Consider the following 17,968-nt stretch of genomic DNA (forward strand, 5'->3'; position numbering starts at 1 on the left):
CTTTCCCCCACCATTTCCCCCCTTCTTCTCCCCCTTGGTCCTCTGTTAAGTTCCTCCTAATCCTCCTATACGTGCAAACATATGATATTTGTCCTTCTCTGCCTGACTTATTTCACTCAGCATAACACCCTCAAGGTCCACCCATGTTGCTACACATGGCCAGATTTCATTGTTTCTCATTGCCATGTAGTATTCCATGGTATAGATAAATCACATCTTCTTGATCCATTTGTCCCTTGATGGACACTTAGGCTCTTTCCATGTTTTAGCTACTGTGGAGAGTGTGAATAATGGGGTACATATGCTCCTATGCATCAGCATTTCTGTATCCCTTGGGTAAATTCCTAGCAGTGCTATTGCTGGATCATAGGGGAGTTCTATTGTTAGTTTCCTGAGGAACCTCCACACTGTTTTCCAGAGGGGCTGTACCAAAGAGAGTCTACTTTTATGTCACTGCTACAAGAGTCAAATTCTCAGGCCCAAATTTACAAGTAAAATTAAGAAACTATCAAAGTGCTACTAAAAAGGTATCTTTGGAGATCTTTTACTGATTAGAGACATGTAAGATAGAGACTATGGAAAAAATTTGTGTGGTTGTAAATAGGTGTCAATCACTGAATTTTACTTGTTGAAATAAAGAGTAAAAGAAAATCAGTGAATATGTAAAATAAGTGACCTTTCTAAAGCATCTTGTGAGAACCAGACAATTCTTTGCCTAGCCCTGGAGTGACTGCTCACATACTTACTTTCTCCACATGGCAATGAATGACTGTGCGGACACAAATCCTGTCCTTTCTCCCCCTGCAGCCCGGAACATGGGGGCTTTCCAATACAGAGGACATCCACAGAGCTGCAAATAAAACACAAATACAGTATAAGCTAAGGAATATTGAAAAGATGATACAGCCAAACAATAGGACTTCGTGGCTTTTACCCTTCGTGTCACAGGTCCTTGGGGGAGAAAAAACTGGGGCGGAGGCAAATATACCAGCTATTCAGAGAGAGACAGAGGGGAAACAAGAGGACTCCATGTTTAATGAAGGAAATGGAAATCCATCTGACCTTTTCTCCAAGGTCATCTACAGTGCTATGTCTTTCCCTTTCCCAATAGTTAAAGTAACCAGTCTGCCTTCCTACCACTCTCACATCATATATTTTCTACCTTCTAAAAAGAAAAATGACAGAATGTCATGGTTGTATATGTCCTTCCTACTGCAGAAACATACAGCCACATTTAATACTTGGTCACCTGAGTATGAATATACTCTCCCACCCATCTCCCTCTCTCTCCTTTGCCTACTATGTTATTAAGCCCCAGGGTCCGGAAGAACTAGAAAGTCTAGATGGCTAAAGAAAATAGTCATCTATGAAAAAAATTTTTTTAATGTTTACTTATTTTTGAGAGAGAGAGACAGAATTAGGGGGTGAGGGCAGAGAGAGAGGGAGACACAGAATTGGAAGCAGGCTCCAGGCTCTGAGCTGTGAGCACAGAGCCTGACACGGTGCTCAAGCTCATGAACCATGACCTGAGCCAAAGTCAAATGCTCAACCAATTGAGTCACACAACTCCCAATTTTTTTTTTAGATTTTATTTATTTTTGAGAGAAAGAGACAGAGCATGAGTAAAGGAGGCAGAGAGGGAGAGAGAGAGAGAAAGAGGGAGAGAAAGAGAGAGAGGGAGAGGTATAGAATCCGAAGCAGATAGCCATCTATTTTAAATGGTTACAGTGCAGGTAAAAGATTAAAGATAAAATTAAAATGCTATCATTTATTTATATATTAGAAGCAACCAGAAATGACTACATATAATAAAAGCCTTAGGAGGTACTGGGAATGAATATGAAACTACAGTACTCTAAAAGGTGTTGATTCTTTTTCTTCAATAAAAAGATGTTTCTTTCAATTAATTATATTTTTACAAGAAAGACTTCTTACCAAATTTACCTTTTTTCCTAGAGGGAAAATTCTTTCAAGTAATAATAATATATAAATAATAGCAAAGAAATAGTCTCTGAATGTTTTAATTTCGTATATACACATAAAACATTCCCAAATTGGAACCCTTCAAATAGTCATCTCTTGTAATTAAGGATAGTCTTATTATTCATATAAGACACAGGATCTGTTGAGCCTTCATCATTCTAAAAAGGGAAGCTTTTCCTCTGAAGATTCACTAGATGTGAATCCATACCGGATTCTAGTGAAGCTGTTCCCTGTGTGAGGGACCCCACAGAAGCCTGAAGAGTACTTCATCTGGGATAGTGACTCTGAGTTAATGTTGAGAGAACACCCACGGCTTCTGGATTCATGTCAGAGATGAGGATATGGAAGGTGAGATTCAAGCCATGGGAGGGAAGTACAGGGCAGAATTAAGAGGCTGCTCCTGCTAGGGCCACTAAAGCAAGTATGTTCTGCAAACAGGGTAGACCTTAAGATTTCTTAAGTCCAAAGGTCAAATACCTCCACTGAGGTCAAGAATGAGGGAAAGGTGTTGCTTAGCAACCAAATGGATTTTGTTTATTGTGTAAATTATGACTGCCAAAGTACAAAGCTCACAATTAATATACTTTGGGTGGTAAACTGTCAAATCCACTTTCCAATCCCAATTCTCCCTTTCATGCAGAATGTTAGTTTGCCAAGAAAATGTTCTTAGATGTGACAGGCTACTGGCAACTGTTAGGAAAGCTTGAAAGAAAAGTCTGTATTGTAGAGGTAGGAGTGCAGAGCCCAAAACGGAGAAAGTACGTAGAGGGAGGGATTGGAAGTGGCTTTTGCCAAAGTGCTTGAAACTCCCACCATTATAGTCACTCATGGATTTTTTAGAATTGGAAGGGCTCAGGAATCTTCTAGCTCAACTTCAGGAAATGGTTACCATTCTTAGCTGAAACACTACCTGGAGCTTTGTGCTGATCATATCCTGTGGGGCTACTTCTGCTGTTAAACAGCTTTCTTAACTTTCTTTCCCTTGGATTATACTCTTTTCTCTAGAAGACTCCTGTTAAAATGCATACATGTCAACTCCTGAGGAATAGTAAGTGACAGAGAGACTGACACATAAATTTATGTCAAAGGCAAAATCCTAAGAGATAAAGTATAGAATGGGTGTGTTTTAAAATAGACTGATAAGGGCTGGCCTACTTTTCTCATAATGGGGTGCCCTAAGGGGTCATGTATTAGGCAGCATAAGAGTATTAGCCCTTGAAGAAAATGACGAAGGAAAAAAAATGCAATATAGATGTTACACTCTGGCTACTTAAAAAAAATGTATGGCTGGGTGTACCTGCTCAAAATCAAAGAATTAAGATTAAGGGAGTCAGGAGATCAATAAGAAACCCAAAAAAGTAAATGATATTAATCTGAGAGCAACAGAATAGAGACTTTAATAACAGAGGAGAGAACAAGTCAGTGTCAAGACTTTTTACAAAGGGAAAGGATGGATGACAAGGGGAGAGAGATACAGAAAATGGGGTCAGGGAACTCAGATTTAGAGGAGGTAGCAAGAGTCAGTATATGGTAGTTGCTGGAGCAAGGAAAACTGAACACCTATAATTTGATCAAAGAATGGCCCAGCAACATAAAGAACTGAAAGCAAGGTTGTCTAATGAGTCACAGAGTAGATGATTATCTAGTATGTGCAATGTCCTTTAACATTGTAAAATGTTATTTCATTTAATCGTCACATGATCCCCATGTAGAAGAGGGCAGGTATTTTCAGCCTATACTGTAGATGAAGAAATAATGGTACAGAGAAGTTGCCTTATAAGACACAGGCACGACAGGTCACGGCAATGCTCCCTCAGCCAGAAGAGAGGAGCTGACGGTCTCTGTATGGTTCAGAAGAGAGCCTCACTCTTCTTCCTACACCTCCTGCTAGAGGCCAAAACTCCATGGTGAGTCTTCTGGCCCAGTCCCTGAGAAGCACTTTTCTTACTGTTCCTCAGTATATGTTCCTACACTGCTTTTCTCTTAGCTTCATTCTCTAGATTTATTTCTTCTCCGTCATCACTTAGAGCTGTGGAAAAAAGCACAAACTACACACTGAGAATTTAATCAGAAATGGAGATTAATCTCTCTAGGGCTGTTTGAGGTCAAAGATGAATGAGCTACACTTCACTAACAGATGGAGATTTCATAAACATAGCGTTTTCTTTGCATTTCAAAAAAAAAAAAAAAAAAAGACCCCAGTCCCTATAGCTACACTTAAGTGGCACTGAGAGTAGACTGCAAACTCAAGCTGGCCTTCCAAAGAGCTTTATAGACTACAAGAATTCAGAGAAGTGTTCATTCATTGCTCCAACCTCCTCTTGCTTCACTGTCCATTAAAGGCCATCTTTCTTCTCCTTTACCTACAACCAGCTTGTCATGAGAATCCAAGCACACGGAGCACAGGTGCTGCAGGTGGAGTCCACTGCCCAGCAGCAGAGAAGACCAATCTGCATAGTAAAAACTAACTGAAAACAGGATTGCTCAGTGAATGTTAATAGATGGCCATAGCCAAGTAAAAGCTGGATTAAATGGAGATTAGCTAAATGCAAGAAATGATTAATTAAACTTTTTAAATAAACGGTTTTTAGCTCACTTGTGGTGAGCATAGCAGAATGTATACACTTGTCAAGTCACTATGTAGTACACCTGAAACTAATATCTAACACTATGTGGCAGCTATACCTCAACAACAAAAAGATAAAAAAAAATAAACGATTTAAAAAATGAAGAGGCAAAATCCAATAAAATGAACTCATTGAGTAAGGCAAAACAAAACAACACAAACCAATACACTTGTGATACCTACTGAGGTCACTATGTACCCATTTTCATTTTTATATGCAATGTTAGTTTTAACTTTTTGGAGGTATGGGCAGTTTATGTTGCTGCCTGAGCTGACAATTAAAGTCTAAGGGCAATGAATACAAATGCCTGGTACTCATGAAGGGAATGGAGGGCTATCATCAAGTATGATTCAGGCAAGTTAATCAGACAGTATACGTATACTGGCCATTGTACCCCATGAAGATTTGATGTAAGCAGTAAATTGTTATCTAAGTTACTACTACTATGGCTAAACACAATTTTCTTTTTAAATTTCTCTATGTTGTCAGCTTCAACACTGGTGGTTTTTCTTAATGTCACATACAGATTGATCCTCATTACCTGGAAAGAGCAAAGTCCTTCCTCTGACTCCCCAGCATGCACAGACCCCCTACCCTGACTAGACTACATTCTTTCCTATACCTCCCTTGACCATCTGTGGAGTCCTTAGGTTTTCTGCTCTCTTCCCACTGGACCATGGAGCAGGGCAAGGGCTACCACAATACAGGGGTAGGAGGACCAGAGCAGGAGTGGGGAGACAAGGCAACAGAAAAGCAGAGGAGAAGAGGATCCTTAGTCAGGGGTTAGGAATATTCAGAGGAAGGCTGACCTCTAGGACTTGTTTTCCAAACAGAACAGGCTGTAGGTCTCGGTCAGTGAGGCATTAAATGCCATGTGGATTGGCTCTCCAGATGTGGTGAGCCCAGCCCAGGACCAGGGAACTATTATATCCCTTAATCTGGACACTTTCTCCTTGTCTGCCTGCCTGAAGCAGTCCACGAAACTGCCTGTTTTTCTCTCACAGTCGCCATGTTAGAAATAACCCTGTTTGGCATTTATGCAGTTAACATGTTATCTCTAAATGCAGATTTCGTTCAGCCTTGCTAAATTCTGTCTTTTGGATTTAGATTCATAGTTCCAGTCCATTCAGATAATTTACCTTCTTGGCTCACACAGCTGCCATCTCTTAAAGCTTTGGGTAAGAAAACACCAATGCCCTGAAAGAACCTGTGGTTTATCTGGGTGGCTACTGATTGGAAGTTAGCCAACGGTATGTCAGCATATGTTCAGGGAAGATACCACATGGTATAAACAGCACAATGCCAGGAGCTGGAGGACTTGTCTCTGACATGTGCTAGTTGTGTGACTTCAGGTAAATGCTCATGGGACTTCAGTTTCCTCCTGTCTAAAACAAGTAGAAATAGGTGAGCTCTTACTTTTGCAAAAACAGTTTACTTTTCATTAGAAACATCTGAGGGATCAACAAGCAGTTTCTAAGATGGGGGGAGGGAGTGTGAAGAAAGAGGGAATAAAAGAAAGAATTCCTTTTCACTTTCCCTAAAATCACTCTATTTACAAATTATTTAATAGTAGTAACAAATGTTCTGAAAGCAGGTAGAGCAAAGGACAGGGCATGAGTGGAGTAGGGGCTTGGGGACTTCTTCAAAGACATGATGGAAGGTTTTAAAGGATGGGTGATGTGGGGGCTGGCAGGAGTGGAAGCCCATTTAGGAAGGGAAAAGAATGAGAGCCCAAATGCAGAGGCATGCCTGCAGGAGGACAAGTAGGTCAGGCTTCTGCAGGCAACAGTAGTTTGGGTTTTATCTTCAAGATCAGTAGTTTCCAAACTTTAAAATATTATTCCTGAAAGCAAGAGAACTGTGAAAGTGTGCATGCGGTCTTGGGAGCTTCTACTTGGTCTCTTACTTGCCCACATGCAATCCTTGGTCTAAATCCTTCTGCCTCTTGCAGCACAGCCTGAAACCACTGCTAAATCCTGAGATATGATCTGACTCTTCAATTTACATGCATGATAAAAATAAAACCCAAACAAAACAAAGTACTGCTATAGATGGGAGGAATCCCTGAATGCTGCTGAGCTGGGGAATGGCATGATCAAATATAATTTGATGCTCTGCTCAGTATTAATTGTTCTAGGAGACTGGAGATGTAGCATCCAGTTACTGAGGATGTTCAGTAGTCCTAGCATGAGAGGCTAAGATCTTAAATTAGAAGCAGTTGGGTATATTGGAAAATATTAAAGACTTGGTTCCTAGTGGCAAATCCATTTACTTCTGAGTAGAATTAGTGTTGAGCTGGCCCAATCATTCCTTGCCTGGCTCAGGGCAGAGTTATGATTAATGGGTACGAACAAAAAAAGACATTCATATTTAATACGAGGGAAAATTTTCTAACAAGTAAGGATATTTAATAAAGGAACTGGTTGTTTGGCAAGACAGTGAGCTTCTGGTCACTGAAAGCATTCAAACAGAGAATAAATTTATGTGTTAATGATGTCATGGATGGAATTCCTATCTTAAATGGGAAGATGGACTGGAAGACCACTAAGGTTTCTTCAAACTTATGAGTTACATGAAATAGGACCGCGGATGATATATCAGGATCAAATATATTTTTTCAACTTGGGAAAAAAACCTCGCCATGCTTAAAACCTGAGAGCAAAGAGGCAGTGAAGAGAGGGAGATTGGGATTGCTAGAGAAAGAGAGATTATACATTATTTAGTAGTTACATTACCTTTGCAATTTTTCCCATTTCATAGATGTCTGCTTTCTGATCTTCAATATCCATGAAAGCAGTTTCAATTTTGCTTAGAGTCTGTTCATGGTTACTGCAGGCATCTGGGAGTCCTTCAGGAAAGTAGAACTGTGGAATGTTTATGGACAATGGTGCATTCACAACATTATTCACATGAGGAACAGGGGAGAGAGGTCTGGGACTACTTGGAAAGGTGGCTGCAGGTGGTAGTGGTGTTCCAGGTTTCTTTTCTGGTTTATTTTGAATCTGGAAGGAGAATGTGATTATGAAACACAGAAATTCTAAACAGCATATATTTCTTCAAAGTCCTCACCAGTAACAAGAAGTTGGGTATAAATAAAAGCAGTCACAATTAAAGACAATAAGAGCTCACTCTACTCTAGAGGGTGATAAGCATGCTTCTAGGGAATGCTTATCCATACTATACAAATACATTCATTATCTGTCAATACCTGAGTTTATACAGATTTATGCTTTAAAAATCCTACAGTATATTTCCCATCAATTATGTGCCAGATATTCAAGAGTGGTGTTAGCTGAATATTAAGAATTGCAAGGTATATTCTCAGTCTGCTGGAAAAGGAGTAATAAATTCTTTTTGAAGACTATTATTCACCTTTCTGCATATTTCTACGTTTCCTTCAACAGGCAGATAGAATAAGTTCTTTCAAAATACATAAATGTATTGGTAGGGGGTGTCCGTTTTACCTTCTTCTCTCTACTTTGACTTTGTCTAGGTAAAATCACTGCCAGTTACTGATGCAGACAAAAGTCTTGTGAAGAAAATTAAAGCATTTTAGTTTGGGGATATCTTCTACCAGGTTGATTTACTTGCCCCTGAGGACATGACATTTTTTTTTCCCATGATACACATCACTCTCATTTTTGGTACCCTTTAAGAGGCAAGGATCATGGTCATTAATTTCATCACAGCCAAACCCCACTCATAGCTTATTAACTCACCTATAGTTCATATTATTCCTTTTCCCAAAAAAGATTTGATGTGGTATGCCATAAAGAGACATGAGAAAGGAGAGTATAAAAGCAGGGTGGGGGGAAGGCAATCAGAAGATTATCTATGATTTAGGGGAGGGGAGGTACACTAACATTCAGGTAGACGTCTACTTTACCAGTGAAGATTTACTTTACCAGTAAGTAAATTTAGTTCTGAACTTCCTAACCGAAAAAGCCAAAAAGATTCCATGGAGATTTTCAGAGTTTTAATTTCTTCTTTTAATTTTGACCAAATTACTATCAAGGTTCATGAGCATGGCATTGTGTTATATACTGCATGAAGTATGAAAGACTATTCTGACTACCATCACAGTTGACTACCATGAACACAAAATATTACTCAAATATTCATTTTCTTTAAATTATGCTAAAGCCATTCCTAAAATTTGAACAATGATTTATCTAAATAGTAGATCTGAATATCATATTTCCTTTTGACATATGGGCTCATAACATGATCTTTACATTCAGGATAAAAATCTTGGCTGCCCTTTGGGGCGCCTGGGTGGCTTAGTTGGTTAAGCGTCCGACTTTCGCTTAGGTCACGATCTCGCGGTCCGTGGGTTCGAGCCCCGCGTCGGGCTCTGTGCAGACTGCCAGCTCAGAGCCTGGAGCCTGTTTCAGAGTCTGTGTCTCCCTCTCTCTCTGACCCTTCCCTGCTCATGCTGTCTCTCTCTCTCCTAGAAAAAAAAAATCTTGGCTGCCCTTGAAAAGCAAGAGTTTTAGAGGAAGATAAGCTTTATTCACACAAATATGTGATGAATATGATTTAATCTGCTTTTTTCATATATGGTCCATTTCTCAGGTTAATATATGACACTAATACATAGAATGGAGTCTGCTCCTATATTAACACTACTGGGAATATAAAGGCTAGTTGGTCACAACAAGAATTTGCTGTAGTATCAGAATGTCACCTCTATAAAGCAACAGACAAGGAAAAAATGGCACAGAGAGAAGTGAGGCTAATGAAATATGAAAAGCTTAACTGAAAACAGTGATAGCTTACTAGCTCTGTGACCTCAGGAAAGTTATTTTACCTTTTAGAATTTTAGTAATAAAGCAGGTTATAACCGCTACTTCTTGGAAGGTTGTTGTGAAGGCTACAGGAAATTACAGGAAGTAACATAGGTAAAAGGCTGAGAACAGTACTAGGCACAGGTACGTTATTATTTAAGAAAATGAGGCACAAGGCCAAAGCATGAGATTCTCAAAAGTTTAAACGTAATTTGGCATGGACCTTCAGAATCAATAATAAAAAAACAATAATTTACATTTGTCAAACAATTTAAAGTTTATAAGCCACTTCTGATTTAACAAATTGATAATCTATTCTAAGTAAACATTTCTCTCTGCTTTGATGCCAAATCTATAAATATTATTACACAGTCTCAGGAGGCAATAATAGTAGAAACTGTTCCTAAACTTCTACAAGAAGGCATATAATTCTTCAGGGGGTTTTACGTTTATGTATAAATAGGTCATTTATATTAGTGTCATTCTCTATTATTCTATGCTGAAAGAGGTTTGTGAGACTACAAGTATACAATCATGAAAATTCTTTTTTTTTCCCCCCCCAAAATGTTTCCCATGGTGTGACATCCTGGGCAGTTATAACCCTAGGATTAAAACCACTGCTGCCAGTGCGGATGAAACCCAATAGTGTTGTGAGCACACGCTAGTGGAGAAGGTTTAGAATGAGATCTTCTATATTAACCCTACACTTTTACTTTGACAGAAATAAATAGCAATTGAGAATAAACCATGGCTACCTGTCAAGGGTTTTATTTAAAGGGGAAATAATCAATTATATAAGCTACTTTCTTCTCCTTACTGTACTTCTTAACATGAAGCAGTTCACTGGTAGGCAAGTATTTATCAATTCATTGGTTTATCCCATGTTTAATAAAACTGATATTAATATTTAAAAGGGAAAAGAAAAAGAATGCATTTATCTTGTACTTTTATGTGTTACCAATTTCCTTTCCATTGAGTTCAATAGAAGACACATAGTTTAAAGTAGTTTCATAAAACTGACCCTTTATAAATATTATAGAATAAAAGTAATGTAAAATTTGTCAGATTTACTGGCAAGTTTAGCATCTGCTCATTTTTGAATTAAATTCTATCATTCAAATCTAGAAACAGCATTAATACAGAACTAGCTGGGTAAAATATCTCAATTCTACATTTCAGTTTCAGCCTACAAACATAGTATCATTCAGATATCCTTATACTATTATGTCATTGTAGCATTTCCAATATTTGACCATTTTTGGCCTTTTTTTTTTTTTAAAGCAACTTCATACGGTTCAGTCAATTTGAAAGTACTCTGTATCAGAATAACTGTAAAACTATGGTTTCTTGCTGGATTCTGGGTAACCATCATTTGTATGACCCTTGATTTGTATTGTATTCAAGTTGAGGTAAGTCGTTTGGTAAAACACTGGCCCCATGGGTCTAAACAAGGAAGCATGGACTCCACAAAGTTATCACAGGCAGAAATGACTCAATATCACAGCGTGCTGAGGGAGGACATTCTCCCACAACCAGGAAATTAATTGCCATCCTTTGTTACGCACATACATTATATCACACCTACACAACTGCCTATATATATATATATATAACTAGCTCTTCCTTCAAAAAAAAGATGACCAAGATTGATACTTTTAAAACAATTCATCACAGATGTAGGTATGTCAATACAAACCTAGTCTACTGATCCAAAGTGCAAACAAGGCTTTTTAACACAGAAATTCTAGTTTCTCAAAGAGATTTCTATTAAAATTTATAAACTGTAAAATATTTGTTAAGGTGTATTTATTGTCTCTAAAACTGGATTCCCTCTCTACAAGAGAAAAATGTGAGTACTGTACTTCAGGTCCAGAAGGTCTATTTTTAAACCTGTTGGAATCTCTCTACAAATAGCTTTCTGTAAATAGCTGAATAGAGGACACAGATTAATTCCTTGATCTAATATCAAGTGAGCTGTAAAATTATTTGTAAGTTAGTTCACTGGGTGGTTTTATTAGTAATAAAAATATTTTAAAAGAAACACCCAAGTTCCAAACCTGTGTCTGCTGAAATGACTTCAGCCGCTTCTTAAACCGTGACGGGAGAACAAAATCACAGCCCCTTGCCAGGAAAGCTAACTCTCCCCTTAAATCCGGGTCCCTTCGTAGAGATGTTTCCTTGATCATCATCTTTGAAAAGTGGATGTTTACTTAGCAACTGTCCAGCACACTTTGACGATAGTCAGATTTAATAAGTTGTCAATCTCGTCAGGTAGAAAGGTATTTTCTTCTTATCTCCACAAGAAATTAAGTTCAAGCATTGTGCTCTCCCAGTCTCCAGGGACCACAATCCATGCTTGTACTGACATGCAGCTGGTTCCCAAATACAGCCAGTGGCACCCAGTACCTGCTCATAATTTTCAAGTTAGAAACACGCCTGCAGTGGGCTTGTTGCTCCTTGTAGACAGCTTTATGTCAAACTGACCTGCACATGTTGAGAATACAGAGCCTTCTGGGAAAGGAAGCAAGCACCCACTACTCTAGCACCAAAGTTAGAAACATTACAGCTGGACCTAAAAATAGCAACCTCTCAGATAATGCTAACTTCTTAAACTCAGAGTATATGAGGTGTCAATCCATGTAAATCAGTTTCTCTTCAAACTATTAGAAAAAGAACATGTAAAGCTTTTTTGATTTTGCTACTTATTTAGCATTTTTTGAAAACATGACAAGCTGCACTTCAAATTTGAATCTATAATTTTAAGAATAGTTTTTTAATTCTTATTTGAAGGGAAGCAAATATTCCACACCCTCTAGATACATCCAGTTAAAATATGGAGAAAAACAAGCTTCCATCTTCAAGTGCTAATACGGAAAGATCTGTGGGTCTTATATTTTAAAATCAAATCCTTTTTTCCTGGCTTGTGTGCAGAAGACTTTCTTAGTTATCTAATACACTTTTTTGGAAGTGATTCTGGATCTGGGCACATGTAAAAATTTATTGTCAAAGTACTGGTTAAGAAAGTGGAACAACTGAGGGGCGCCTGGGTGGCTCCGCTGGTTAAGCAGCTGACTCTTGATTTTGCCTCAGGTCATGATCTCAGGGGTTCATGACTTGAGCCCTCTGCTGGGCTTTGTGCTGAAATCGAGGAGCCTGCTTGGGATTCATTCTTTCTCTCCTCCCTCCCCAATAAAGAAGTAAACATTAAAGAAAAGTGGAGGGTACATAAGTGGCTCAGTCTGTTAAGCGTCTGACTTTGTCTCAGGTCATGATCTTGCAGTTCATGGGTTCAAGCCCCACATGGGGCTTTGTGCTAACAGCTTGGGGCCTGGAAGCTGCTCTGGTTTCTGTGTCTCCTTCTCTCTCTGCCCCTCCTCTATTCACATTCCTTCTCTCTCTCTCTCTCATAAATAAGCATTAAAAAAAATTTTTTTTTAAAGTAGACCAATTTGATGCCATAAGAAAACAGCTTAGATACATGTAAGCAAGTGAAACCTGCCTCCAATAAAGGTACAAAAAATGATCAAATGGCAATGAAATAATGTCTTGAATTTGTGAAACTTTTTCAAGGACCTTTAAAGAAGTCATCGCAGATTTTTAAAATATTCTATTTTATTATATACTAAATATGTGCCTCACTTAGTCATTTACAAATAAATCTTCAAATATCCTCTTCAATTTTATTTTCACATTATTCAATCAATATTTATTTTCTATTTCTAGAAAATATAAACCAATTATCACCAAATAAAGCCCCAAAACAAAATTGCTTACAACTTTCTGAACCTTTGTTTAATTTAGTGGGAATTAAATTCTTTTGATTTCTACTGTTTTCCACAACTTATCTTTTTTCTTGATTTCCTTTCAAGACATTCTGACTACACTTTATAATGTGTACATTGGGCTTAAAAGTCTAAACCTGTGGTTTTCAAATTTTTTCTTATAAAAAATTTTTTTTTAATGTTTGTTTATTTTTGAGACAGAGAGAGCACAAATAGGGGAGGGGCAGAGAGAGAGGGAGACACAGAATCTGAAGCAGGCTCCAGGCTCTGAATTGTCAGCACAGAGCTTGACGCAGGGCTTTAACTCACGAACTGTGAGATCATGACCTGAGCCAAAGTCGGATGCTGAACTGATTGAGCCACCCGGGAGCCACTCATACTTTTTTCTTTTAAGCTGTGGAATCGTCCACTCACACAAAATCATACAAGAAAGCTTTCAATATATAGTATGGCTGACAGAAGATTACAATTTAAATCACTAGCCTAATGTTTTAACTTGAGCCCTTCCTTTTCCTCCAGTTTCCTATCACTAGGCTGACACGTTAACTCTGAGCTCTCTAGTGTTCCCTGATTTTTTCTCTATACTCTTATACTCTTGCCTAGAATAATCTTTCCTTCTTCATTATTTACCTCCAAATTAAAACATCAAAAAAAGTCTGTTATGAATGGTGCTAGGTCTTAGACTTATGATTTAACACTTTCCCAAATAACTACACCTTAAATTATTGTTACCCTTAAATGACCTCCACTTAACCTATTTTCTGGGTTAGCCAATGATCTCCATTTCTCCTTATTATTTTTAATGTTTATTTTTGAGAAAGAGAAACAGAGCAGGAGTGGGGGAGGGGCAGACAGATGGAGACACAGAATCCCAAGCAGGATCCAGGCTCTGACTGTCAGCACAGAGCCTGATGTGGGGCTCAAACCCAAGAACCATGAGATCATGGCCTGAGGTTGGACACTTAACCTACTGAGCCACCCAGGTGCCCCCATTTCTCCTTTAAAATGCCTGGAACACACTGATTCATGGCTAACAGTTTAGTTTCTGTTATGCACTCATATATCTTATCACAGTAGTTGAGTTGTATGCTTACTAAGGGTTGATTGTGCCTGTACCCACTTGTTTATACTGGTTGTAATTTTTGCAGGAATTATTCAATTCAATTACATATTCCATAAATTAATGAAATGTGAATGTGTTAAAAAAAAGTTTCTAAAATTCCTAAAATTGAAAATAAAACCTCAAAGTTGAATTGTTTTATAGATTCAGTGAAGTCAAACTATTACTAACATTTTTTTGCTGTAAAATTAGGTGGAGGTGAGATAAAGGAAAAAATTATTAAGATCAAGGAGTCTACATTGGAATTGCTTCACTACTAACCTAAGTTCCTTCTTCACTTTAAAGAAGCTGAAACTGGAAATCAATCAATAAATGTACTGCGTGTGACTTATTAATGAAAGATGTTGTTGGAACTCCAACATCCAATGATGACACTCAAAGAAAAGGCTTTGGCCCTCTCTCAAAAGATGTGAATAACCTAATGTTTTGAGTTAAGGCAAAATGTTTTTTATGTTTTAATAGTGCATACACATAGAATGTATGGTATACTGATACATATACCATAACTATCAATCCCAATCATGTTCAAGTAAAAAGGGCTTCTACTCAATATTTTATAACCTGATAATTATTTTCCAAAGAGTGTAAATTCCTGAGAGTAAAGTCGATTTTATAGTCACTCAACAAATATTTTTCTGGCCACCTATTATATGCAGACACTTCGCCGGGTGCTAAGGGTATGGAGATAATAAGTAAGTGGTCTCTTATTTTCCTTACCATATCTAATACAATGCTGGTTTGGGGCATAGAACAACAAATGTTTTCATTTCATTCACTTCCCATCAGTCTCTTAAGTTTCAAAGTCAGAACAGTGGTTAAAAGCCTGCTCTGCTAAACTTTTTAAAAATATTTTTTAATTAAAAATTAAAAAATTTTTAAGTTTATTTATTTTGAGAGACAATAGTGGAGGAGGGGCAGAGAGAGAGGGAGAGAGAATCCCAGGCATGCTCTGTGCTGTCATCACAGAGCCCGATGTGGGGCTACAACTCACAAACCCTGAGATCATGACCTGAGCCAAAACCAAGAGTAGGATGCTTAACTGATGGAGTCACCCAGGCACCCCTTTTAAACATTTTTTAAATGTTTATTTATTTTTGAGAGAGATAGAGTATGAGCAAGGGAGGGGCAGAGAGAGANATGCCTAGCCAACTGAGTCACCCAGGCACCCCTTTTAAACATTTTTTAAATGTTTATTTATTTTTGAGAGAGATAGAGTATGAGCAAGGGAGGGGCAGAGAGAGAGGGAGACCCACAATCTGAAGCAGGCTCCAGGCACTGAGCTGTCAGCACAGAGACCAACACGGGGCTCAAACCCATGAACCGTGAGATTATGACCTAAGCCGAAGTCAGATGCTTAACCAAATGAGCCACCCAGGTGTCCTTCTGCTATAGTCTTAAGTAAGAAAACATTTCTCCGTATCTTTTGATGAAGTGAGCTCTCTGTTTTTATTTATCCAACTGCTTTCCAAAGAAATCAGAGGGATAAAAGACCAGGCTCCTCAAAGGGCTTAGTAAAGAACTGGTCTGTGGCAAGGAGTTATTGATGGAAAAAGACTCTCATGAGTATTTGTGTTTGTATGGAAGTATACGTGCTTGATTCTAGAAAGGATCTCAGAATGTGTTAGTCTTGAAACTTCTTAGTTTCAAGAAGTATATAACTGGAGCACAGTTGCAAAGACCACGGTTTTTAGAGTGACATCTTTTTTACTGGGAAACAATCAAGTATCAGGAATTTCAATACCAATGCAAACATGGCATATGATCTACTCTATCTTCTACCTTGATCATAGAAAAAGTACAATCCATGGGACTGGGTGTTTCTGGGTAAGAGGTATCTCTGGGAGGAACTAAATCGGAATGAAGAAGAAAACTATTAATACACAGTTTACAAATTCGGTTTGGAACCATGGCAAGGTTGGAACTGTGGGCAATTATAATGGAAAAAGTCAACTGCAGTGGTCTTACCAATGTCCTTCTGGAATAAACCAGATCTTTTCTCCTGCCTTCTGCAGCATATACGAAGTCCAAACAAACAAACAAACAAACAAACAAAATAACCCCAAGCCAAGAGTAGGCATTTCCTGAACAGTTACCTGAATCCCTTCTTTGCCAGTAGACCATTCACGAACATACCCTGTCTGAAGACAAAGGTTCATTCTGACTGGACAATGTGCTCAACCTGGGTCTTCAAGGCAACTGTGTTAAGAAAGCTTAACTAGAGTATGAAAAAGACTCATACTCTCTTGTGGGGATGACTGAGATCCATCATTTGATACCTCAAAATCTAGTGCCTAGGCTGGGGTTCCTTTCCTGACTTGCATATTTGTTCCCCCAGAACAAACATGCTTGACCTAGGGTGATAATCGCAAGGAGAACCAGCTGGGGTGGGTTCCTCCATACAGGATTTTACTAGTTCCCTGGCAGGGTTAAATGGAAGAGGCTGGCCTCTGCTAACACACTGAAAAGTGAAGTTTTTTTTTTTTTTTTCCAAAGAATAGCCTCTTTAAAAAAGCAAGAAAAAGTGCTCCCTTACCATATTCTGAAAGGACCTACAGAATTGAGAAGTAAGTCTTGAAAGAGCCCGTACCTTCAAGGCAGGGGATACTGGGAAGGACAGAGGAGAATAAAACTGTGTGTGAAACCCAACACATTCCATTTTTGTAGAATTCATTCGTTAAGGCTTAATCTGAAACTCAAGATTGATTTTATAGTGCTTTCTGAATCCTCTTATAATTAATTCCCTGACCTTCCCATTTTAGTGAAGACAATAGTGGTATATAATATTAATTCTCTCTCTCTCTGGAAAGAATCAGCACTATGGGATGTTTAAAGAAAAATGGGTGGATTACACAGGACAGTGAAAAATTTGAACTGCATGAAGAAGTAAATCACTTATTTTGACTCACATAAAACTGCTAAACAGTTAATACAGTGTGTTGTGCCAAAATAAGTCTAGCCTTTATTTTATAAACAAACTTATAAAGTCCTTCACCAGCCTCAGATGAACATGGCTATGAAGACTGAGATGATTCCATCAACCGAGGGCTCAGAGTGAAGAAGGCCTGTGGGGTAACCCAGGCAGCAGAGCTGGGAAAATCTGAGTGACAGATAGCACAGCAAGCCTGGGAGGTAAGCTCAGCTGTGCTGAGTATTAGAATAAGGTCCAGAAAGACAGCAGAGTCACGGTGAAGTGACACCAAAGATTCTGCTCAGAAGATACTATAGGGGGAAAAAAAGTAACATATTAAAGAGAAAGTTTTCCTACATCAAGAGGGTACTGCTGATTCAAAAAGATATCTGGCTATTTTGAAAAACGTAAAAATTCTAAATCAAAAGCCTTTCTCTGTGCACACAAAAACTTGTACATGAATGTTCACAGCAGAGTTATTCACAATAGCCAAAAAAGCAGAAAACAACCCAAATGTCCATAAGCTGATGAATGGATAAACAAAATGTGGTATACTCATACCACGGAATATTATTTAACCATTAAAAGGAATGAAGCATTGACACATGCTACGTGATGAACCTTGAAAACATTATGCTAAGTGAAAAAGCCAGATACAAAAGGCCATATATTATATGATTCCATTTACATGTCAATGTCAATAGACAAATCCATAGAGACACAAAGTAGATTAGTGGCTGTCAGGGCCTGAGGGGAGGAAG

At 38.3% G+C, this 17,968-nt stretch overlaps 1 protein-coding gene across 1 annotated transcript in view; it reads right to left on the minus strand.

Annotated features, from left to right (window-relative positions):
• PPP2R3A (protein phosphatase 2 regulatory subunit B''alpha) overlaps positions 1–17,968 on the minus strand; it is a 206,676-nt gene that overhangs the window by 112,306 nt on the left and 76,402 nt on the right. The window contains exons 3-4 of the mRNA XM_039256475.1: positions 7,346–7,612; positions 747–850 (exon numbers count right to left, since the gene is read on the minus strand). Of these exons, the coding sequence (XP_039112406.1) occupies positions 747–850; positions 7,346–7,612 (371 nt within the window). The remainder of the gene's footprint in view (positions 1–746; positions 851–7,345; positions 7,613–17,968) is intronic.

Source organism: Hyaena hyaena, unplaced genomic scaffold (genome assembly GCF_003009895.1).
Source record: "Hyaena hyaena isolate Hyena2069 unplaced genomic scaffold, ASM300989v1 scaffold_575, whole genome shotgun sequence".
Taxonomy (NCBI): domain Eukaryota; kingdom Metazoa; phylum Chordata; class Mammalia; order Carnivora; family Hyaenidae; genus Hyaena; species Hyaena hyaena.